Raw genomic sequence first — 24,181 nt, 5'->3', positions numbered from 1 at the left:
TATCAGATCTCAGATGATAAAATCTCTCACGTGTTTTATTTTTCTGTACAGACACTTTGCTCCTTCTTAATGCAGCACTTTAATCTGATGGACTCGTAGATGAAATTCTGATTTAGAAATTAATTCTGAGAGTTGTGTCAGAGGCGGCCCGGAGTCGTGGGTGTGCTCTATCTGCTCCGCACATCAAGCTTCATGCTGCGTTAACAAGCAGGGGTTAAGGCAGTGCCGCTGGATGGCTTTGAGTCTGCAGCACGTCACCGACAGCTGATGATGAGTCATGAAACATCGCCGCCCCGAGAAGTTTTAGTAAAAAGTGGTTATTAGGCTTCAATTAGCAAATCACTCAAAGTCCTCGTGTTACATCTGCAGTAACGTCCTCGCTGAGCTCCAACCGTGGGAGACTTTAAGTTTTGATGTTTTTGGTGTAATATGCCAAATTGAAATGTGTAATCACAGCCACGTGCTGCACACAGGCGCTGTGCCAGTGTGAGCGCGCTCAGTAAAGGTGACTGTGAGATACAGCCTTGCATCGCTGATCTAGATTTGAGATGAATGACAGCTAAACCATACCATTTGATGCATTTGATGCTTAAACATGCAAAATTCAAAAAGCACCAGAGAGAGAGAGAGAGTGACAAAGCCGGGCACTACTAATCTGGTTACTCCGAGGAAATTGGCAGAGGTTAATACGAGGTCATTCAGGTTTAGGCTGATTAAATCAGTGTGTTTATATCAACCACAATTTTAAAAAACTTCTTTTCTTTTTTGCCCTTTATCTGTGACAAACCACAAAAGTCAGTGTTTTTCGTGTTTATCAGTATAGATGATATAAGTTTTATCCCCCATTTCTCTCCCACACGGCAGTAAGGATAATCCCAGGAGTTTAATCAAAGCCATCAGGTTTTCTCTCATTCTCCCTCTCTTGGATGTAGTACAACATTTAGCAGCAGGCAGCAATTCCCATTAATGGGATTTTTGTCACAGGCTGCCTGGAAGCTACTTCTAAATGTGGGGTAGTGGGTTATCAGCCGAGGATGTCCAAGATGCAGACAGATGCCACATTTTTGGCACTCGGGCAGCTTTATCTCCCAGGTCAACACGAGGCGTCAGAATCTGCTTTTGCTCAGAACGAATAAGCTCCCTGCTTTAAACACTCGTGTTTAGTAGCAGACTTTCAGTGTGGCGTGGCTTTGCACTCGCTGCCATGACCGACCGGGCAATCAGTTTGCAGTAGATGAGTATTTAACTGGTTTGGTGTAATTGGTTTGACTAATATTGATTGTTGCAGGCTAGTACAAAATCCCCGATGCTCTGGATGCTCAGTAATTACAGAGGAGCTATTAGGTGTTTTGTAAACTTTGGTTTATTTACACGTGCAGGCTTTAGGAAGTCTGCTCCTCTCTGAAATGTGGAAATGATCCAAAATGATATTTATTGATTTGCAGCAGAGCAGCTGCATTATAAAGTCCTACACATAAGCAGCATATGGGCTGAGATCACAGAACAACTGACTGCTGTTTTTCATGCCTCCAAAGAATTTTGCAACTGTTTCAAATGTAAGTAATTATATTTTTAAAGTGCGCTGCAAACCACTCGAGCAGCTGGTCGACTCGAGCCATCACTGGGGCTGCTTTGGCACGAGGCCATCAGGCCAAGAGGAAGTAACCTACTTATGAAATATATATACTTAAGTAATCACATATTTCTCCCCTTACTGGAGCCTGCTAAACCGAGATGGGGTTGATGACATCATTAGAGGCATTTCAAATGTCTTGGTTTCCTAAATAATTTTTCATCCATCATCGTTTTTTTTCTTTTCAGTCTTTAAAAGTTGTCTCCGTGCTGAGTGTGAGAGCGAGTGCTGCTGGAAACAGACTCCTGCCTGCTGCTAAGAACTGGGCAGCTTCTTTATGGGCCAATAATAGTGTGCCCTGCGGGGGAACACAAGCCAGGGAAAAAGTGAAATAGAAGTCTCCAGTTTTTTCCAGAAAGTCGTGCTGTTCTTACGCTGCAGCTAAAAGTCGGTTTGACAGCTGAAAAATCTTTTTTTCCTTTTTTGGTGAAATATCCGCCCCTTCCTTTTCCGCACCTCCAACAGTTTCCAGTCACGTATCGGATCCACGGTTGAAGATGCGTCTGTGTCCGTGAGGCACGACGATATTGTTTCTGTGTTTTGAGTGTCAGACGTCGCCTCGTTTTCGGGCTGCTTCTGATTGCCACCCACGACGGTTCATTCATTCCCAATGCTGTCTAAAACATCACAGTGCATTATGCCCCTGTCATATTTTCATTTGCTTCAGAGCACGATCCGTTCTGACTATTCAGAAAGAGACGTCTGTCCTACCGGCGAACAATAGACGACTGCATGGCCTCATCTATTGGTCTTGTGTGGGCAGTCTGTCACAACAGCAGACATTAGGTTTTTGGTGCAGCAAAGCCCTGAATGCATCCCAGGCCCCTCTTTTATCTCCAGCCCTATGGCGTTGGGATTACTCTCCCAAAGGAGACTGGACTGAAAACTGCCAGCCGCAGCACAGTCTTTGTCACAGCCGGGACTCTTTTCCAGCCGAATATTATATCACAGCAAGCAAAGCAGCACAGGAGAAAAGTACAATTCTCCAGTGGAGTTCATGGGACTCGTACGAAACCCCGAAACAGGAGGAGACTCCAGCTGAGCAGACACCCACAAGTCAGGGGCAAAGTTGCTTAGTTATGTAAGTTTCTATGGGACATTCTCGCATGCCACAGGGGAGAAGGAGACCTATTAGCCAATCAAAAGGCCCCGCTCCGCCTCTGGAGGCAAACTCTTGCCTTCCACACATGTGTACCCCTGCACTGAGTTTATTTACATTGGCTAAGTTTAGGACTGTTTGTTTTCTAACGAGAGGACGCCTCTGACGAGTTTGCTGGAACGTGATGCACACAAAGACAAAAAAAAGGATCTGATAGGAGACACAAGGCTGATGCATTCTGTGCTTTTTCTTCCATATAAAACATGCAGTTCTGTGCTTCATGCACACTTTGGCCCACCAGGATTCCTCCAGAGCCTTCCCCTTTTTCTAAATGAGTCTCTAATGTATGTTTCCTTCTTATATCCTTGCAGGGGGGGACGACTACAGCCAAGATGGAGGTGAAGACGTCACTTCTAGACAATATGATTGGGGTCGGCGACATGGTCCTCCTGGAGCCCCTCTCTGAGGACTCCTTCCTTGGCAACCTGAAGAAGCGCTTTGACCACAGTGAGATCTATGTAAGTCTGCTGCTTCCTACATTAACAAGGCTTAATAACACTGACTTCAGATAACGTGGAGAAAAAGACGGGCTCGGTAGCAGAGCAACAACACTGCTTCACTCTCTCGCTCTGAACGCTACAGAAGGCTTCTCCTAGGAAATGCACAGATACTTTTCATAACTCTATTGTTCCTCCCATGCTTCACTTATTTCAGTGTTGGCTATACAATCAATAAATCAAATCACGGAGGAATGTAGTCGGTGCCCTCAAATGAGGCATGAAATCCAGAGCTTAGGAGGAAGGAAGGCCCGGCAGTCTAGCTGACGACTTATCTGTAGAAGAAGGGGATTGTTGAAGTGTATCCACCGTATCAGACAATTGGGCTTTATGTTGTGGCAGCGATTCTTCTGCTTTGTAGGATGGCGGCCATGTTCAGTGTGAAGAATATGTCTGGTTATTCTCAATGCTCTTCTTCAGCTCTGTCAGTGGTGAAGAAGTTGGAAGTTCCCTGTTTTGTTTGTTTGTTTGTTTGTTTTCTTCATATTCGTTCCCCTGCATACAAACACCAAAGTGTTACTGTGAACACGGAGCTGTGAGGACGTCCTGGGTAAATGCACGGTACTGCCTCACGCTGATAAGCTGAGGATCTGTTGCTGTTTCTTTGTTTTCTTCCCTCTGCTATTCATCATTAACATTGTATTTCCAGGAGACGTCGCTTAGTTCGACTTTGATTAGATGTTGTGCACTTATTGAAAGTAAATGGGATTTTACTACCTGTGTGTAACACTGAGCTGTGACACCATGAGTGCAGTTAGCTCAGGGCTGGGCAACAAGGCCTCGAGGGCCGGTGTGCTGCAACTTTTAGATCTCACCCTGGGTCAGCACACCTGAATCACACGATTAGTTCATTACCAGCCTCTGGAGAACTTCAGGACATGTTGAGGAGGTCATTTAGCCATTTAAATCAGCTGTGTTGGATCAAGGACACATCTAAAACCTGCAGGACACCGGCCCTCGAGGCCTGGAGTTGGACATCCCTGAGTTGGCTGGCTGTAAAACTAAAGAGCCATGAAGAGAAACTCAAACCTGAGATGAATGAAGAAAGGAATGACCGGCTGTCATTAAGTTACTTAATGTGAAAAGTAGTGAGTTACATCTCGAGTTATGTATTCCTCTCACACTCCAAGGAAGAAAAAATAGAATTCAGCTAAAAGTGAAGATTGGAAACCGTTAAAGTTCAGTAGATATCGCTGCCACCCTAACCTTTAAATGCTTTGTCCACTAATCGTCCTTCTTCTGCAAAATAATTAGATTCAAAAAGTTACTGTGATTTTTGTGATCTGAAGATGAAGCCTTTGTGGTGACATTTTGAAACCATAAACTCAGGTTTTCCCTGTGTGGTGCTCAGAGATGGGCAGTAACGCGTTACTGTAATCTGATTACTTTTTAAAGTAACGAGTAAAGTAAGGGATTACTATTGCAAAAACGGTAATTAGATTACCGTTACTTTCCCGTAGGAACGCTGCATTACTGCGTTACTAAAACCGTGATTTTTTGCGAGAATGTCTCATGACAGTGACGTAAGCGAGTGCGACGTTCGTGACAACAGCTGTGTGCAGATCAACAGTGAATCATATATCGAGTGCAGAGAGAGTATGAGCGTGCAGCGTTTAAAGCGTGGAAGTACTGACCTTACTTTGAGTTTGATTCCATAAAAAGTGACAAAAACATTAGTGTCCGCTGTGCGTGGGAAGAAAACTTCTTTTTACAGCGAAAAAACCCCTAAACTTCCAACAAGCACCGAGTAGCTACGACGTAATGGGAAACTCACAGAGAAACTCGCGGATTCTTCCACTGACCGCAGCACACCTGCACCAGGGTAAACCTCCGCCTGCCCCACTCCTGCTTTACAGGTGAAAATAGAGCAACAGGACCGCTGAGTCTTTGACTTTATTTATTTTCTGCTGTGTTTTACTTGCATCTATTTGAAAGACTGAGTGTAAACACACAAAATATTTTATTTTATGTGCTGGAATGTGTAGAAAATAGGTTTACATGTTAAACTAACTTCTTCCAGTCAGAGAATGTTGCATATAATTAAATGTTTGCTTGATGCATAAAGTTAAAAGATTAAAACTAATAAAACAAGTTTTAAAAAGAGACTTTTCCATTTGATTACATTTTGTATGATGATGATGCAGAAAAAGTAGAATTGGGCTGAAAGATCTATCACTTTATCACCTACTCAGGGTGTAAATCGTGTTTTTAAAAAGTAACTAAGTAATTAATTACTTTTGAAAATAAGTAATCAGTAAAGTAACGGGATTACTTTTTTGGGAAAGTAATCAGTAATTAGTTACTGATTACTTTTTTCAAGTAACTTGACCAACACTGGTGGTGCTTACCTAAATGATGTGGCTACAGTAGTTAAACCCACTTCATATATGCAATATTAGATGCAAATAAAAATAGACTGTTTATGGAAAGGTAAATCACATAGCCCTAAATCTGCTAAAGCTGCACCTCAAGAGCGATGACCAGGAGAAGCACTAAAACCTGTACTTACCCAATAAATCTGCGGTGTGCAGTCCTTGCTTGCAAATGTATTTTCCCTCATGTGGCATCATTCCTTACAAACGGGCCCATCCCCCACACCAAACTATCATATGACAGCTCATAGCAGAAGAAACATGGCTTTGTCTTTCAGAGGGACAGCACATCATGCGTCTGTAACTGGAAAAATGTCCCTGTTATTGTGTGGCTCAGAGGAACCATGAAGACTTTCATACACAATAACTTGATTAGATGTGATGGCGTCTTTTCCTTGCGTGTGGATTTATTGATAAAGAAATTCATACAGTGTCTTGACTGTGCACACATCCTACTTTCTTCATCTCATGAACAACACCAAAGTATATAAATGTAAAAAATATGCAGGCATGCAGATTGGAGCAGGGATCGAACCACCAACCCTCCGATCGCCTCCTGAGCTACAGCCACGCCTAGAAAGTAGAAACCCCGTGATCGTTAAGACGAATCTGAAAAAGCCTGCGAGTTCCAGTTTACGTAATGGATCGATGTGGTTATAAACCTGACCTGCGAACGCCGGGCCTGCGTCGTTCTGCATTTCTGCATCGCAGCTCGGCTTTGAAAAGGATCGTCAGAGACATCAAAAGATGCAGGAAGATGTGCTACCAACTGAAAATCACCACGGGCTCAGGTACGACGGTAATCAGGAGGTACAGAGCAAACTGCTGTCCCACTAATCAGAGCTGCATTTTTCATCCTTCTGAAAAGACGCTACAGATGGTGAGCTACCCACACAATCGAGCTCTGAAAATCAGCCTCGGCACAGGCGTCGTTAGAGGAAATCACGGTTTCTGTGACAGCTCATGCAGTGTGAAGGACATTGCATAACATAAAAGAATCACATCTTGCTTGATCTTTGGCACAAACATACAAGATAAAACTTTTCCAAAAGCCCACAAAAAGAAACCGGATGTGCAGCATGCCGTGTTCAGTCAGATGTGAAAGAGATGGAGGTCCAGTATGTTGGCCAGTACTCCCACTTGTAGAAATGGAGGAGGGAGTGTTATGCTAAGGGGATATAGTTGGGGACATGACGACTCCCAGTCTCCAGAAGGCTGACTGAGGATTTCAGCGTGACGACGTTAAAGAAACAAACTGTTGCCTGAAAGTAAAAAAGCATCTCCAGCAAAGTGCAGCTGCAAAAAAAAGGTTTTCAGGTTTTCCAAAATAATGAAACAAAGCTTCATGTTGAGGAGCGTGAATGTCTTTGGCTTCATCGAGGTCTTAGTATTTATAAAAAGGAAACTACGTAGGAGCAGATGCCCTGCTGTTCATCCCGGGACAAACACAGCAGACACTGTGGGGTGATGGGAACTTTTAGTCCCATCAGTTCAAAGCTCTTCGTACATCTTCTGATGTGTGAGCTGAACCACGAGGAAGCATGAAGCTCCTCTCAAGTTGTGATTTATTTAATGACTTGAAAAGGCCGAGTGGGGGAAAAAGTTTCAGGTTTTTAATGCTTCTCTTTTTTGTGTGCGCGCGTGTTCTGCTTTTGCTCAGAACACGTGACTTTTTGTTTACATTTGCAGCTCTCGTTGCCTCTGTGCACATCCTCTGCACTCGTGCCGCCTCTGGTGTGTTATTGAACGAGAGGCAGTGGGAGGCTGCGGTGCTGCCACAGGGAAGGCCGTGCTCCGCTCTCGTCAGAGTGGCTTATGCAACAGCCATTACCATAGAGAGCAGAGAAAATGTTTCAGGTTGATGCTTGAAAGGTTCTGTTTGCCGTGTAGGAGGATGATGATGGAGATGATAGCTGGTTGCGTTCGCTTTGAGACATTTCTGATGAGTGTGATTTGTTGGACTTGTTTGGATGTTACATGAATTTGTTCCATTTGATATAAAACACTGATTTTCTTTGATTTAATAAAAATGACTGAGGTTGGATGTTCTTGCATTTTCCTTTGATATCAGCTGACTGATGTTTTTGTAATATCAGAGCAGGAAGTTTGTCTCATCTGGACTTTGTCCCGGCAGCTGTTCCAGGCTTGTTTTGTATGGCAGCGTTGGGCACTAAAGCTAAATGACTCTGCTCAGCCCACAAACGTGTTTTTCTCCTTGTTTTCACACATCACGAGCTTTCATTAAGAATACCTGTCTGAGAAACGCTGACATTAGCAGAATTCCCGTCCCTTTGATTCAGAGACTGCCCGTCTGCACGGCGGCGTTAAGCTGTGCAGACTGAGAAAGTAACCTGTGGATTGGTGCTAATGCTTTCTGTCTCTCCTTCTCCCTTCAGACATACATTGGCAGCGTGGTGATCTCCATGAACCCTTACAGGTCCCTGCCCATCTACACACCAGAGAAAGTAGAAGAGTATCGCAACAGGAACTTCTACGAATTAAGCCCACACATGTGAGTCCAGCTCTAAGGTCCTCTTCACACCCGGCGAGCGTATAAATGTAAATTAAAGAGAGTGAGGTTAGATTTGGTTTGGAAAAAGGACTTTTTTGAGGCTTTGTTAGCCTTGATGTGGTGAGAAGAAACTGTCATCTGTCTCTTGAAGATGGGGTATTGAGAAGCTCTTTGCAGATTATCGGTTTGGACCCAGTGACTAATGCATTGGGATGGATGGAGGAGGTGGGGGTGCTGAGATCAGAGGGACCCTAACTAGTGTATGGGGAGTGTTGGCCATTCAGTGCCGTGGCATGCCATCTGTCCGCTGGCAACATTAAGTCAGCACTGCTGCGACTGTGCCAAGACAAAACAAAGCTCGGCACTCGTCAATTAGCCCGCTGTGTCTCTGGGCTGCGGCAGAAGCCCTCAGAGACTCCGACTGGAGGAGCGAGAGTGCTCTCGTCCCAGAGCAGACATACTCCCTGCAGACAAAAGCAAACTCTTTGGCTTTACTTTACAGCCGGAGCCGACACGACACAGTTTCAAGCTGCTTTCCCCCCTCCTGTTCGCTGGTCAGTGCCTGTCACGTCTCTCTCCTCTCACCGCACACAAAGAGGCTCAAGAAATCCTGCTGTCGATTTTTGTCTTTAACATTTTCATCATTGAATTCCACTTTGACTGCCGTTCAACCCCTTTATGATAAACGTTCCCCTGTATCCTTCTGTCATTATTTTGAAGGATGTTAAAGATGGAAATCATCAGAGCCGCGAGTCTCACGGTCAAACTGTGAAAGTAGCCAGAAATGTAAATGGCCAGCATGATTATCAGAGCATTACAAACAACAACACTGATTTTTGGCAGCGTGCAAGATTTTCAAAATAATCTCTTAACTGCATTTCCACTGGATCATTTAGGTCGTCGCACAGGGCTGAACAGCAGACCGTTTGCACTGCTAATATGAACTGAAAGGGTTTATTGCTGTAAAAAGACAGCCGTGCATGTTTGAGAAAAATGCATGGTTTCAACTCATCTTCCTGAAACTTTGAAAACTGGAACAATGAATAGAAGCCTGCGACTCTGTACAGGTCAAAAGGTTCATGGTAAATTAAAAAATGTGCGATATGCAGCAGGCAGAAGCCCCAGAAACAGGCTCTGCTACAAGCTTTTCTTTTCATGCTCTGCAAAAAGCATCAAAGCGTGCATCCCTGCAGAGGGAGCAAGAATAATACAACGTATGGATAATTGCTCACTAAAGATCATGGCCTCTTTAATGGGACAGACTCTTTAAGAAGAGCTCAAAGGCAGGTTATGTCAACATGCTTCATAAATTGATGTTAATCCTCGAGTCGGACCATCTGGACTCGGCTTTGCAGCACAGCATCGATCTCCTGTAATATTAAACCCTCAGTGTGGTCACATGCGTCCGCCCGGGCGACCAGCACTTGACAGAAATTTTACAAAATGTATGTAAATGTACTAAAACCTCAGGAGGTCAGTTTGAGTCATGCGATGCGTGTGGCTTCGTTCACTTCTTTCCATCTTGCAGCTGAATGTTTCCCATACTGACATTAGTTTTTTCCCCTTTTACACACAGAAAAGATGAAAAACGTGCTCGCTGCAGCTGGATAGCTGTGGTTTACAAATTCATTTGAATGTTGTTATTTGAATAGATTTGACTTGACTGGTATTCAAAGCAGAGCAGTGTTTCACAAACACAAAGGAAATCATCCTCAGTCACAGGAGTCGCCTTTTTGTTTTTAAAGAGCTGACGACACACTCGGCACGCCGCGTCCACTCAGTCTGCTCCTGGGTTGTTTTTGTATTTATTGTTTTTAAGCGTCGATCGGGACTCTGCTGTGATGTAGCCGTGCAGGCGAGGCCAGAGCGGAGCAGGAGAAATCAGCCAGTATGAGCGTGCATCATAATTTGCTTTGTTTCGTTTTTCCTTCTCGAATGCACAATATTTATGGACTCTAGAGAACCGAGTGTCCGGCTAATATTTTTAGATTAAAGATGACTCTCGGTTCTCTGCAGCGTTTCCAATTTTAAAACACAAGTTCCTGTTTTTGGTAACTCATTTAGCCTCTGCAGGAATATTAGCACACTGACTGGGCGGGTCTGACGTCCTTCAGTGTTGAGCTTTAATTAAGCTAACTACAGGGGGCTGTATAATCGTCCTCTTCTCATCTCTGATCCTCATTAGACACTTGATACGGTATAAAGTCAGAAGCTCAGAACAGACAAGGTCGCAGTTCTTTGGAGGCCCCAAAGATCCAGAAGCACGAAGCTGCATTAAACACAAATGGATGGCATCATGCCGTGGTCACTTCTGGCTCCTCGATGGCTGATGCTGAAGTAGTTGTTGCAGTTACACAATGATGCGTATAAATGGCAGTTCCCTCGATGCTGGTGCGTTTGGGCGATGGTGGAAGATGTGCGACTTCAGGTGATTCAGGACAATTACGGATTTTGTAAAACTCGTTACTATTGGTTAGTGCTGTTGTGTTGTTGTTGCCTCACTGTGTGTATACCGGGTGTGTGTTTGCTGTAAGAGTAAGTTACATCGATGGCGTGCAGGTGGAAACGTATTTCGCACCTGCTCCTTTGGTCCCCAGACAAATTGTGATGTGTGTACATCAGCTGGAGGCAGACCTGCAGCTGGTCCCCTATCTGTAATGTTGTAAGTAGGCTAATTGACTGTTGAGCTCCCATCTTAATTATAATTATTACGAATAAACAGTGGCTGATGCCAGGCCAGAGAGCCGTGCAGTACATATTGATCAGTTTAGGAGAACCCGCGTAGCAGTTATCGAGCAGCCTGCAGTCTGATTCACGACCTGCACATTGCTCTGGAAGATTTTACAATATCCAGAGATGCTTTTGAATATGTATGCCTGTAAATTCTGCCCATGATGGCTCGTAACACCTTTTAATACTGAAGTTTAGGGGACTGTAAGTCTTTTTTGCTTTTTCCATTTTTCCTCTCTCTGTTCATAAAAATGGCTGAACGCAAGCCCGGATGGAGATTTCGTTCGTAGTTCTGCGGAGCTGCACGGCCACACCCGTCTGCATGAATCTGTCCGCTCTTCTGTCTGCTGTCCAATTAAGTAAAATGCTCCCTGCCCAGATGAGGCACCTAATGATTAACTGGCAGGTGTTTTCCTCCTTTCAAAACACAGGCAGCCCATTAGAGATGAACTAATCAGTGGGCTTTCTTCACGCGCAGCAGCATGCAGATGGCCTGCAGTCCTGTATTGTCTGCCCCTTGCCACTTAGCCAGTCACAGATTGAGGCGTTTGCATGTGTGCATACGTTTCTGTGTATATGCACACACCTCTTTGGAAACTCTGAACAAACTCTGTCCTTGTCGTGTCCGGAAGTCCACATGTGGGCGCCGAGGTCGGGCGTAATGAGGTGAAACCTCGTGGATCAGCGTAGTCGGGTTACAGTTGTGTTTAAGCTTGGAGTTAACATTAAAGTCAGTGTCCTCTCTGAAGCCACCATTACTGTGTGCTGACAGTCAAGACAAGGATCACATTTTCCTAATGTTTAATAAAGTTTTGACTGAAGCGCTGACCACAGAGCTTCATCACCATGGTGTGCATCAGCACTTCCAGCTGTCACGTCTGTGTCTTGACGTCAGTATTAAGATCTGTCTCAGCATGAGGCGCTCAAAAGTTAATCAAAACAATAAAGGAATACAATTACACTTCAAGTAGAGTTGTTTGATTTGAGCTTTGCTCTTCATTATTATTATTTTCCCACTGGTCCAGGTCCAGTCATATTAAGCATAATGTGAAGGACCTGCAGCATCTGTTAGAAGCACTGGTGACATAAATCATTGTTATTACACTTTTAATAGAAAGACTTGTGCTCACGAGGTCAAAGGTTGGGTATCACGTGTAAACTAACTGTACTTCCTGTCTGATAACAGTCATATATCAGATCTCTCAATGCGACCCTATGTAATGTTTAATTACACTACGTATAACGCGTTAACCCTTCTCCACGAGTTTACAACTGTTTCATCCTTCTCACAGATTTCAGCTTTCACTTCCTTTTTTCACTCTGATCCAGAAATTTTCAGCTTCTGCTAGTATTTTATTTATTTTGAACAAGATATGGTTGGAAGAAATAAAGTTTACTCACTGGATGTGGACTTCAGAGTCATTTACTGCAGGATGATATCACACCTGTGCTATCTAACACTAACCAAAAGGCAATATGTGGATTTATGCATGTTATAAATAATATGAAATAAGGACACAGTACATATTATTGAATATTTGCACAGCTCGAGCTGTTGGGTAACAAACGAGTCACATGGACTGTTCTGGTGTTATAATACTGTGTTCAAGGACGCCTTGGTAAGTTGCACCTCAGAACCTGCATGTAGGTGGATTTAAGTGGGCACTTGTTGAAATGGCACTTTGACTCAGGTGGGCAGCGTGAGTCCTCTCCAGCATGTGTGTTGGCGTAATGGTGAGACGATAGAAAACGTGTGTGTGTTCCTTTTTCCACCCACCTCATCAACCCAAGAATAAAATGCAAATGTGTTCAACTGGATAATGCAAGAATTTCTAATCAGTTGCTGCATATTCGTGCATGCAGGCAGTACTCTGGCTGCTTATATCATTAGAAAAATGCAGTACAGTGTACACGCACTGATTAGGAGCCTGTAGAGCTTAAGCAGCCCATCAGGTTGAAACTGAAAAAATGGCTAATAAATGCAGAATAAACGAATTATTTTTCGGACGTCATGACGGTAATAACCTCCCGTTGCCCCTGAGGAGAGCAGTCCCTTACATCCTGCTTCTTGCTCACGTTGGGCCCCTGTTGCTTGTTACTGAACGTACAAACCGTGAGATGAAAAACGTGTCTGTGTTAAGTATGATCGTGCTGGTTTTGACTCTTGATTTGTGCTGTAATTCTACATGAGCAGTTTTCATCTTTTTGATGCCATGAGACTAAAAACCCTGCTGTCAGTGTTTAATTTAGAAAGCTTTAGATTTTCCCCGTCTTCAAAGACGATACGTTTACCTGCCAATAGTTTAACACGATACAGATTAAACACTGCTGCGGCTGACAGTTATTGCTTCGGCGAGCATATATTTTTTAAATGGATTTGCTCTGTGTGTCAGCGTCCAAATCCATTGTAAACTCTGCCTATTCATAGTCAGAACAATGGGTGCAGCTTTTATCTGTGTACACAGCTTGCATAACAAAATATGTGAGGCATACCGAAACGCAGGCAAATAGATAAGACTCGTATTAGCTGCGTGCAATATTGTTCCAGCGTCCAACCTTATATCTCCGACAATAATAAGATTTATTTATATTATTGTGTGCTGAAGAGCCTCAATAGAAGCGAGCACACACCGCATGCTTTAATTAATTTTTTGCAGGTGCTCAGTAAGTATTATCTGCCCCGAACAACACACAGACACACAAAGTAAACTCTCACAAACTGATGTCTTATTAACTGTCACACATAATAATCTCACTAAGACTGAGAGTAATAACAAACTGGTTTATGTGTTATTATGAGGCAGATCATTTATTTACATTTTGATATAACAACGACGTACATTATTATATAAACTCGTATTTCTAAGGCTACGTCCACACCAGCCCGGACAGATTTGAAAACGGCGTTTCCTTCCGAAAGCGCGCCGCGTCCACACTAGTGTTTTCGGTCTTTTTCACACAGTTGTGCGTCCACATTGAAACGGCTGAAAACATTACGTTCCAGTCCTGCGCATGCGTGAAGCGCAAGAAGATTCGACCTGCCTCATTTCCGTCTGCCGCTTATTTACTTTCCGGCTCTTTGAAACGTTGCAGCAAAATGTGGAGGAAAAGCAGCGAGTTTTTTAAATGGACTCACAATGAGGTGGAGTTGTTGCTGCGAGTAACACAAAAGTACAAAGTTGCAAAAGTGAGTGAGAATTAAAGAATTTGAAGAAAAGCTCTCAGGAGCGCGTGCAGGCTGATATTAATCTTTAATAGGGCTGTCAAACAAAACAGCTGCTGTGTAACGCCCTCCGCTGTCTTAGTTTAATTAGTCACATGACTGCATCACATGACTAACATGTGTCATCATTTTAGAAAGTCTCCATTTTTGCTGTCCACACTGCGATGTATGTATGTATGTATGTATGCGCTTTTGAGAGTGTTTTGAAAACGCCGTCTCAGCGTGGACGGGAGAAAAAGTTTTCAATCGAAAACGCATTAGTGTGGACGTGGCCCAAATCTGTCTGTGAGCTGTGAGTTATTACTGCCAGTCACACTTGACAGACCCAAAGAGCCTGACCCCAGGCCCCAAAGGTCGAGCTGATGGCGTTACATGGAGAGATGTAGGGATGATTATCAGGGCCAAGCTTGATTTTTGCATGGATTGTAGACCTTGGACATTGGAATTAATTTATTGAGAACAAAGGTTGCATATTAAGCAAATGACTATGAATAGGAACATTTTATTATTGAGATTGACACCAGTGTATTATGTAACCTTGCTGTATTATGTAACCTTGCTATGACACCTTGCGGCGTCATAGCAAGTAACAAAGTAGACGTGTTATTAGAGCACACAGACTCAAGAGAAGCAATTTTGTCGTGTTGTGTCCAACAAATCGAGATTTGAAATGACTTTGGGAAACCATCAACAATGCAGCTTTTGGGTGAAGAAGAGAGGGAACATCTGGCCTGCTGTCAGCTCCCGGTTCAAAAGCCCGCGTCCATGATGGCACGACATTAGCGACTTGCACATATGCTGTATGATAAACAAGTTTTGCAGCATATGCTGCCGTCCAGATAATGTTGCTTTCAAAGCAGCCTTGCTTATCTTAGTATTCTACCTTTATTACAACAGCATGGCCAGGTAGCAAGAGTCTCTGTGATAAACCGGCCGACCTGCAGTCCTAGTCTGTCGCCCACTGAAACAAAATAAATGAACACGTTTATCTCAGTACCAGCAGCCACGTACTTAAATACTGAGATTTGTTTTGCATTTAAAGGCCTCTGAGCCTGTAGTGACCAGGAGCCCTGAAGAGAGGAAGTCCTCAAACCTGACTGGACGGCGCTTTCGAAGCTATAAAAAGCTGTTTCCATCATGCTGTCTGCAGCTCGGCACATGTGGCCATCTTTTACACAATTGTTACTTTCAAGGTTCTTTTGCTTTCCTTAAAATTTTCCTTTGCATAAATTCTCATGACACCATTCAAACCTTTTATTATAGATTTGAATATGTGTGTGTGCATGAAAAATATGTATTAAAGCATATTCACAAAAGCCTGATGCCAGAGATTGATAAAATTCTTTGCTTGAATGCGTCTTTGAGGATGTTTGCTACCTTGCTCAACCTGCTGATTTCCTGCTTTCTCACTGATCGCATACACAGCTCGGACTGGTGTTTTCCTCGGCTCTGGAACACTAAATTGCTGTGTGGTAAAATAAATTAAAGCTGTAGATCCTTTCAAAGTTTGATGTATGGGTGGATGGTATCAATGAGCAATTTAGCCAAGGTCTTAGACGACCTAGTGTTGAATAAATTATAGAGCTGTGGCAGCTGTGCTTAACTATGAACTTTCAATTTAGTAAGTTATAGGTGTTCCTTATTGCACGCTGCACATTTCGAATCCTCCTTTGATTATGAGACAGTAGTCATATTCTTCTTCTTTGTTAGATGCTCGTCCTGTGAGCTGATCTTTTCCTTACCACCTGTTTTACAGAACAGCATTGTTTTACTTGGTGTGCAGATGGTGCACATCTGTTAGGATCAAGATCTTTTGTGTGCATGTGCGTATCCGCTCTCTTGCCCACCCACACCACAAGGTTAAACTCTCCAAGCATGTGCCACTGAATTTGCGCGTCCCTGTGTTTCTTGCAGCACTCACCCACTCTTCCACCTGGCCGTACAGCGTCAGGAAAGAGTTGTTTCCTTGGCTTCTTCTTTGGAGCGCGGCGGATTTCCTGTAGAGGAGCCAGGTCACGCTGAGATCACAGGCTACTGTGCTGCCCCCTCCTATGCATGGAAACGAGTAACAATAACTACCACTGCAGGGCAAGATATGAAACGATTTTTTGGAAAATGACTTCGCAAATGTGCAAAAGGCGGCACGATGACACGGCTAAGAGCCCCTGAGTAAGATGATCATTAATTGGGGACAGCCTTTTATCTTCCAGTAGCTGGGTGGGCTCCAGGCCATACATTACAGCTTCATCACCATCTATCCTGACATTAAAGTATGTTCAGTCTCTCCTCAAAGTACTCCACCCTTGAAATTCAGGTCACCAACCTCCTGTGCTACCAGAGGCTGGTGGTAAAAGAACTGAAGGCACTATTTTCTGCTGCTTACCTCATGCCAGTGTGGCTTTGTGTTCACCGCTGCCACGTGCACGTCCAAATTACAGCCTGCAGGCAGATGTCTAGGGGAGGTGCCAAGCAGCGCTTACAGCCCAAGGCCTGATCCCAGCCTAACCCCCATCTCCACACACTGATCAGGGAGGCCTCTGGGGGGTTTTTAGTCCTCACTCTCTGTTTTCTCTCTCAAGGTCTTGATGCTTCATCACTTCACAACTCTAATTGCTGTTTAGACTCATTTCCCAGCTTTATGTTGCTCTCTTATTTGTAAATATGCACATTTTTATTTATTTTTTGTCCATTTAATAAAAATACAGAATAATTATTATCACAAACTGTAAGTTGAGACAAATTACTGGTGATTAAATGTTTTATTTCTTCAATTTTAAGATGCAAATCTTGTGAAGGTTTGGGTGTGGCTTGTTTCTGCTGACCTCTATTCATATTATAATTACGAATATGAATAGCAAGTGTGTGTGTGTGTGTGTGTGTGTGTGTGTGTGTGTGTGTGTGTGTGTGTGTCTCTCACTGGGACAAGTCCGTGGCAAAAGACCCCCACTCTCCTATTTTACGCCCCCTGCCCTCTCCTGGTACACTCGCCCCTTCCCCCGGGCCCACAGGCTTCCTCTGGGGGGGATAATTGTGTGATGGTTTGCTCATTGTCAGGATCAGGTCAGGCAACAGGAGTGTTTTCACAAAGCAGACATCTGCTGTGCTCTGCTGCCGTTTTCAGCAGTGACGTAATGTCCTGTGGCAGGTCTCGTCCATGCAACCCCGTTGGATTGGTTGTACAGGAGAGGGCAGGGGGGTGGGCTGTGATCAGAGCTTGTGGGGGTGGGGATTGAATTAGAGGCTTATACTTGGGGACAGAAAAAAATAATGCTGCTAGCTGGAAGTTGGTTTCAGTTCCCTGCAAAAACGTAACATTCACGATTAATTTCACACTCAGTGTTTCTGACCTGGAGGATGCGTGGAAATAAATCCACGGGACGACGAAGTGTAACCTTCAGATATGACTATATCTATAAACCTGTTTTGGCTTCCTGTTAAATCCAGAATTTAAAATCCTGCTCCTCACATACAAGGTCTTAAATAATCAGGCCCCATCTTATCTTAATGACCTTGTAGTACCATATCACCCTATTAGAGCACTTCGCTCTCGCTCTGCAGGCCTACTTGTTGTTCCTAGAGTATTTAAAAGTAGAATGGGAGGCAGAGCCTTCAGTTTTCAGGCCCCTCTTCTGTGGAACCAGCTTCCAGTTTGGATTCAGGAGACAGACACTATCTCTACTTTCAAGATCAGGCTTCAAACTTTCCTTTTTGCTAAAGCATATAGTTAGGGCTGGACCAGGTGACCCTGAATCCTCCCTTAGTTATGCTGCAATAGGTGTAGGCTGCTGGGGACTCCCATGATGCACTGGGTGTTTTTGTTATTAATCTCTGTCTCTCTTCCACAGCATGTCTTTATCCTGTCTTCCTTCTCTCTCCCCAACCAATCGCAGCAGATGGCCCCGCCCCTCCCTGAGCCTGGTTCTGCTGGAGGTTTCTTCCTGTTAAAAGGGAGTTTTTCCTTCCCACTGTCGCCAAAGTGCTGGGTATTTCTCTGTATGTGTTATTGTAGGGTCTACAGTAAAGCACTGTGAGGCGACTGTTGTTGTGATTTTACGCTGTATAAATGAAATTGAATTGGCAAACTGTTGTCCTGGATGCCTACAGCACATCTGGGTTATTATTTATTAGCCATATTTACAGGACTCCAGGGTAAATAAATGGACTGAATGGGAGTTTAACTGGAATCCTGTTCTTTGGTGTGGTATGGTTTCTCTGGGTTCCTTCATATTAGTTCACAATTATATTTACTACTCACACCAGCCTGTCAGTCGGAGAAATGCTGCCCTAGTATAGCCCATTACCTTATGGATTGTTTGCGGGCCTGCACTGGGGGCTGTTAAAGGAGAGGCCTGGCAGCAGGGCCGAATGAGGTCTGATCCAAATCAATGTGTGATGGTGCAGAACCTTGAGCTCCATTAGCCCGCCTGAGCTTTAACTTCATATTGTGGTCTGGAATACATTCACTAGGCTGTCTATCTCTGGCACTCTCTCTGTCATGGCTTCCTACTAGCAATCAAGTTCTTTACAAATCAGGGGTCAGTGTTAGTTCAGTGTGTGATTGCACGCTTTAAAGTTCGGCTCCGTGCAGCCCCGGCCTCACTAATGCATTCGCTGCTTCACCCAAAATTAGATTTAGGCAGGAGTTTCATTTTCCACGTCTTGGTGGATTTCTGAAAGCTGGAGCAGGAATTACAGAATGATGCCGGACAGCCTTTGCACAAACTCGAATGATGACACTTCCTTTAGAAATCGCTTTGAACCTAATTTAACTGGTTTTAAAGCCAGATGGTTGGAGCTCATTTTGATGTGCAGAGTACTTGAATCTGACAACAGCATTGCCTCTACAAATAAATGTAACCTCAGCAAGCGTTCAGAGTTCAGACCCAGTGCCCAATGGTAGTGCTGCGTGTCAGCATCCGTGAATGTCACATTCCTCCCTGCGTTCACGTCGGGTGCACTTTGTGCATATAAATTCTTGATTTGGGATATTACCGAGACCTGGGACTTTTCGAGTGTTCCCACCCTCCAGGCAGGAATAAGAGCAAATTAGACGCTGGGGAGAGGCTGTTTCTGAAGCATTCCTCCAAAATGACCTAGAGCTATGTTTACCCTTTACTCAATGTGAAATGTAAAACTTAAAGATGTTGATCTTTGCTTGATACTCGAAAAGCTGAGAGATTAAGACCTTGATGCTTTCAATGTTATCAGAACTAAGAGAGTCTTGTTGTATCTGTAGAGATCTTGGGGACTCTCGGGGTCACGTGAGCAGCGAGGTCGTCTGTTTGAAATGAGCTTAAGACAAAATTTGTGTTATCCCAGTTTCTTTCCAGTGACACCCCCACAATACATCAGCCTTTACTTAATCCTGCCGGAGCTCATAATGGAGGTCTTAGATGATCCGATATTGCAAATCCACTCTATCTTTTCCTGCACACACACACACACACACACACACACACACACACACACACACACACACACACACACACACACACACACACACACACACACACTGCTTTGGACCAAATTCCTGAATCAAGCCAAAGTACGGGCCGGAACAGCTGATTTGCCGTCTCGTGTCCTGTTGGAGGAGAAAGTTGGACGCAGCTCTTGCCGCGCTGTGAACGACTGTTTGCCAAATGGAAGCTGTAAAAAGTTGTTGTCGCAGGCGTCTCCTTAGCGCTCTGTCTTTGTGGGAATATCGTGTCAGAATTATAGACCATTTTGCCACAAGAGATAAAAAGCTGTCACTGCGATATGGCCCTCGTACATCCACACCCTGATCTCAGACCATCACAGGGGATTTCCTGCATTAAGAGAACAAATAATGTATTGTTGTGGAACTGAGTGGGGGCGAAACTGTAGTTTCACTTTTCCTTTGTGTTGTTGTCCCAGAATGTAAGACGTAGGTTTTTTTTTAACCTTTGTATCATTAATTATCCACCCAGGTCGGTTTCACGTAGACTGCTTTCATTATTCGGGGACCTCTTGAGGTTTTATTAAAGCAGGCAGATTCCTAAAAATGCATTTTATATGTAAAGGTTTCAATATGTGTATAAATATACAACAAATCAGAGTCGCTGTGACATCATTTTAATAATTAAGTTTTGTCAGAGCCAAATCCCGAGGACAGGCCAGCCAAATAAAGCTGCAGCTCACTGCACGTCTGTGCATGTCCAAGATGTCCCGATCCAAGCCAGTGATCCCACGTGCTGGTGATTAGTGTAGACGCCATGCAGCCTGGCACATAAGCGTGCAGCGTGTGTGAACGACCTCTAACTGCCCTCACCCACAAAATGTCAGAGAATATACGTGAACAGCAGTTAGCTGTGTGCAAATGTAACGTGGAGGCTTTCGGGTTTGTGCTTTTGCAGCTACGCTTTGGCAGACGAGGCCTACCGCTCGCTGAGGGACCAGGACAAGGACCAGTGCATTCTCATCACAGGGGAGAGCGGAGCTGGGAAAACTGGTAAATGCTCAGTTTTTTTTTGTTGTGTCATAACTTCAGAGCAGGTAACGGGATCACCTCACCACACTGAACGAACACCTTCAATCAGGCTCTAACAGAGTGTCTAACACTTCATGTGCTCAGCGGTTCTTTGTTTTAAATGTAGTCATAACTTGTAAAGAAGCCGATAAGGGCTGTGGGATGTAATCCTCCATAAAAGGGAGCTGATGTCAGTTTTGTTTTGAGAACATCGTGTTGGGACATGAAACTAGATAATGACTCTGCTCACATAAAGTCATGGCGGTAGACATATTACAGCAGCAAACACACGGCTGTGGTTTCCTCATATTTGTGAAATTATGTATATTCAGAGCCAGTCAGTCACATTCACACTGTTATGAACACTTAAAGGCTGGACTTTCCATCAGACTGAAGCCTTTTTCCATATTGTGTGGTTTTTATGATGGTGTATCCATGTTCTGGAGCAGTTTCACATACTGTACAGAAACACAAGAGGATGGTATTTCCTGTGCTGTGTCACAGGTAACAGCAGTATGCATCTGACTGCGTGTTGGCTCTGGGAGTGCTGCTGCAGCTCAGTGCAGCTGCAGACATTCATTCATACTTTGAGTTCAAACTCTGACCTGTTCGCACGGCCAACGTTGTCCCGAAGAACGTTCTGGCTCGGTGAGACGTGGCAGCAGCCCGAGTAAGCTGTACAAAATCCCTACATGCATTTATAAGGCTGTGCAAAACAACCTTAATGACCTCAGACTGTTATGTTTTCATTTTTCTAAAGCTGTACTTTATTTGTCGTATTTTTTGAGGGCTTTTCAGACCTCTCCATCATCCTACATCACCCCCTAAAAATCTGAATACACTGAACACCACATGTTTAAGCAACAAGTTGCATTATTAATAAAGCTAAGAAGTTCCAGCATATCAATACATTTCCTTTGTGTAACCTGCTTTCAAACTCTTGCTATGCTGATCTCTGACAGGAGCTCCGATTTCCCAGCAGAACTTTGCCTGCAGCCTTTGTCAGCACTGTGTAGGAATATATATTATCCATAACCAGGATTATTTCTCAGTGATGCATCAGTGGCGTCCACCACGGGGGGCACAGTGCAGTCAGACCGGCCGTGTTCTGTTCTGTAGGATGCACCAGGCTTTATTCCAACTCCAAACCTCTCCTGGTTGTTGGAGGGAAAAGAAAAAACGACTCCGAGGAGCCGTTTCTGCAGCCAAGTCGGAGATAAATTTGGATTTCGGTAATCTCATCAGCCCCGAAGCTCTGCAGTGAAACGAGGCCATCAAAACCAACCCTATCGATATGGGTCATTGACATTAAAGTGTGATAGGGGTTTCTTTTTTCAGGCTCTCTCTGACTGTGGCTTCTATAAAGGGGATGTGACCAAAATTATTATCAGATTCCATCTCAGTGTGCAGGAGACATAACAGTTTTTATTGTCTGCAGACGGAGTACGTTTACTTTCCTAACCTGAGAGATAACAACGTGAGGATTAAAGTCCTCAGCTTGTAACTCAGAAAAGTTTTTTCCTATGTTTAGATAAAAGTACGTGTCCCGAGCTGTTTGCCAGACTAATCAGGAATCTGTACCGACGACTGCTCTGAAGGTCTTTCCCGTCCTTGCCTGGCACGCCGCACGCATCGCCGGTTCTGGGTCACCGTCCGCTCTCTGGTCAGGAGAGACGATCCTGATGCCAGCCGTCGTCCGACGAGGCTTGTCGCTTGTTCAGACAGGACATGTAGCTTTTTGAGCCAAGCAGAGAATTATTTTTGGGGAAACGTGTCTTAGTTGCAGCACGCTGTGCTGGAGCATTTTTAAATCACTTTCAGCTCCACAGAAAGTTTTATTCCCGTGCTTTCCCCTGGCTTTCAGTGTAATCATAGTATGAATGATGATAATGTGATGCAATTCTGGTCACCGTGTAATTTAACAAAGCAAGTCTTTATAACGGGACCTCCTCCTCTGCTCTGCACCCTAACGAACGGTCCACACCCTGCTCTGATGGCTGTCGGGGGGGATGATGTAAGGGGGATTTTTATAGGGGATGGTGAAACAGGTCGACATCTCTGCACTTGTCCCTCAGTCATGTGAATCACATTATATTTATCTGTGTGTGTGTTTCAGAGGCCAGTAAGCTGGTAATGTCGTATGTGGCAGCGGTGTGTGGGAAGGGCCACGAGGTGAATAAGGTCAAGGAACAGCTGCTGCAGTCCAATCCCGTGCTGGAGGGTGAGTGAAGATGCCCAAGCTGCGTCCCAATTCAGGAGCTGGGTTGTCTGAAGTTCACGTTTGGAGGGTGGATGTGTGTTGAGGGGTTGCCAGAGCTGCTCTAATTCAAGAGATCTTCAAAGTGCAGCTGAGAAAAGCGGCTTTCTTTACTCGGCGTTTAGGAAACGAGAAGACTGTGCAGGATATTTGCAGCCCGACTGTAAATGCACTGCAAACCGCTGCATGAGAGCGTTTAATGATGGTCTTTGATATTTTGGCTTGATTTCCAAATGCACAATACACCAAAACAAAAATGCAAATGCAAAGCTCCTGGCAGTTAGTCACACAACCTACAAAACATTTCTTTTAGCTAGCTTAGCTAATCTGTAAACACAGATGATTATATAACCATGGAAATGTAATCACAGGCAAGTTAACTCATCCGCAAAATAACTTTAGGGATCTTATAAATACTGTATAATACACTTTTTTATTTTCTTAGCTAAACGGGACGCTACACACACACACACACACACTCATTCCCACAGCTCAGTTCTGGCACACAAACAGCTGTATTTTAATTGGGGGCAGTGGACAGGAAATGCCCATGAATGATGAAGCTGTATGCCCGGGTTGCTGCAGAAAACCCCGCACATCTGCAAGAGTTTAGCTCACGTCAGTCTAATTGCCCTAACACTGAGAAGGGGGAAAGGGAACAGAGTCACGCTTAACACGACGGATCCGTCACGCTCGCGCTCTGCGACACGATACGCGTTGGTTTCGTTCTTTGTCGCCCTCGGTTTCTTTTCATTTACGTCTCTTTATCTTCCTCCAGCCCTCTCCTTCCCCGTCCTCCTCTCCCTCTGGCTGCCATTGTGCCAGACTAGCAGCCCACACATTCACAGCAACCGCCGACTTAAATGCACATTAATCAGCTGTTATCAGCAATTAAGCAGTTATGCTAATAGCGCTGTGATGCGTGACACGTTAATGGCATCTTTATGTAGAAATGTGGTGTGAAGCCAATGGAAAGGTCGTAGCAGGGAGATGTTCTGAAAGGCCTGATTGTGCACGAAACACAAAGTTGTTTGTGTCAAAAATGAATATTTAATGAACCCTTTAGTTACGTTTATTTACAAGCAGGAGCCCGCATTGAAGCACTTTTTGAACGTGGCGTGACATCAAGGTTCAGCCCGCCCTAAGCCTGCAAAGCCCTGGTGCTTTGCTTAATCCACCCAGAATTATGGGGCCTCATCAGTACAAATGGCTTTGACATCCAGGCCATGTATGATTGACAGCTAGCTGGACTCGGGCACGAGGTTAGGGATCATTATGAAGGTTTTGAATATTCTTAATGGCCTCTCTGCA

The 24,181-nt window shown here is 44.3% G+C and overlaps 1 protein-coding gene across 8 annotated transcripts in view; it reads left to right on the top strand.

The window, feature by feature from the left end:
- The window catches only part of myo1b (myosin IB), a 55,484-nt gene that overhangs the window by 4,281 nt on the left and 27,022 nt on the right, over positions 1-24,181 (top strand). For all 8 annotated transcript variants that reach the window (XM_026145214.2, XM_026145211.2, XM_080290998.1 and 5 more), the window contains exons 2-5: positions 3,104-3,250; positions 8,058-8,173; positions 20,501-20,595; positions 22,730-22,834. In XM_026145214.2, coding sequence (XP_026000999.1) covers positions 3,125-3,250; positions 8,058-8,173; positions 20,501-20,595; positions 22,730-22,834 — 442 coding nt within the window. In that variant the 5' untranslated portion in view covers positions 3,104-3,124. The remainder of the gene's footprint in view (positions 1-3,103; positions 3,251-8,057; positions 8,174-20,500; positions 20,596-22,729; positions 22,835-24,181) is intronic.

This window comes from Astatotilapia calliptera, chromosome 16 (genome assembly GCF_964374335.1).
Source record: "Astatotilapia calliptera chromosome 16, fAstCal68.1, whole genome shotgun sequence".
Classification (NCBI taxonomy): domain Eukaryota; kingdom Metazoa; phylum Chordata; class Actinopteri; order Cichliformes; family Cichlidae; genus Astatotilapia; species Astatotilapia calliptera.
Note: the sequence above shows the minus strand (reverse complement) of the source record. Positions and strands in the feature narration are given on the sequence as shown.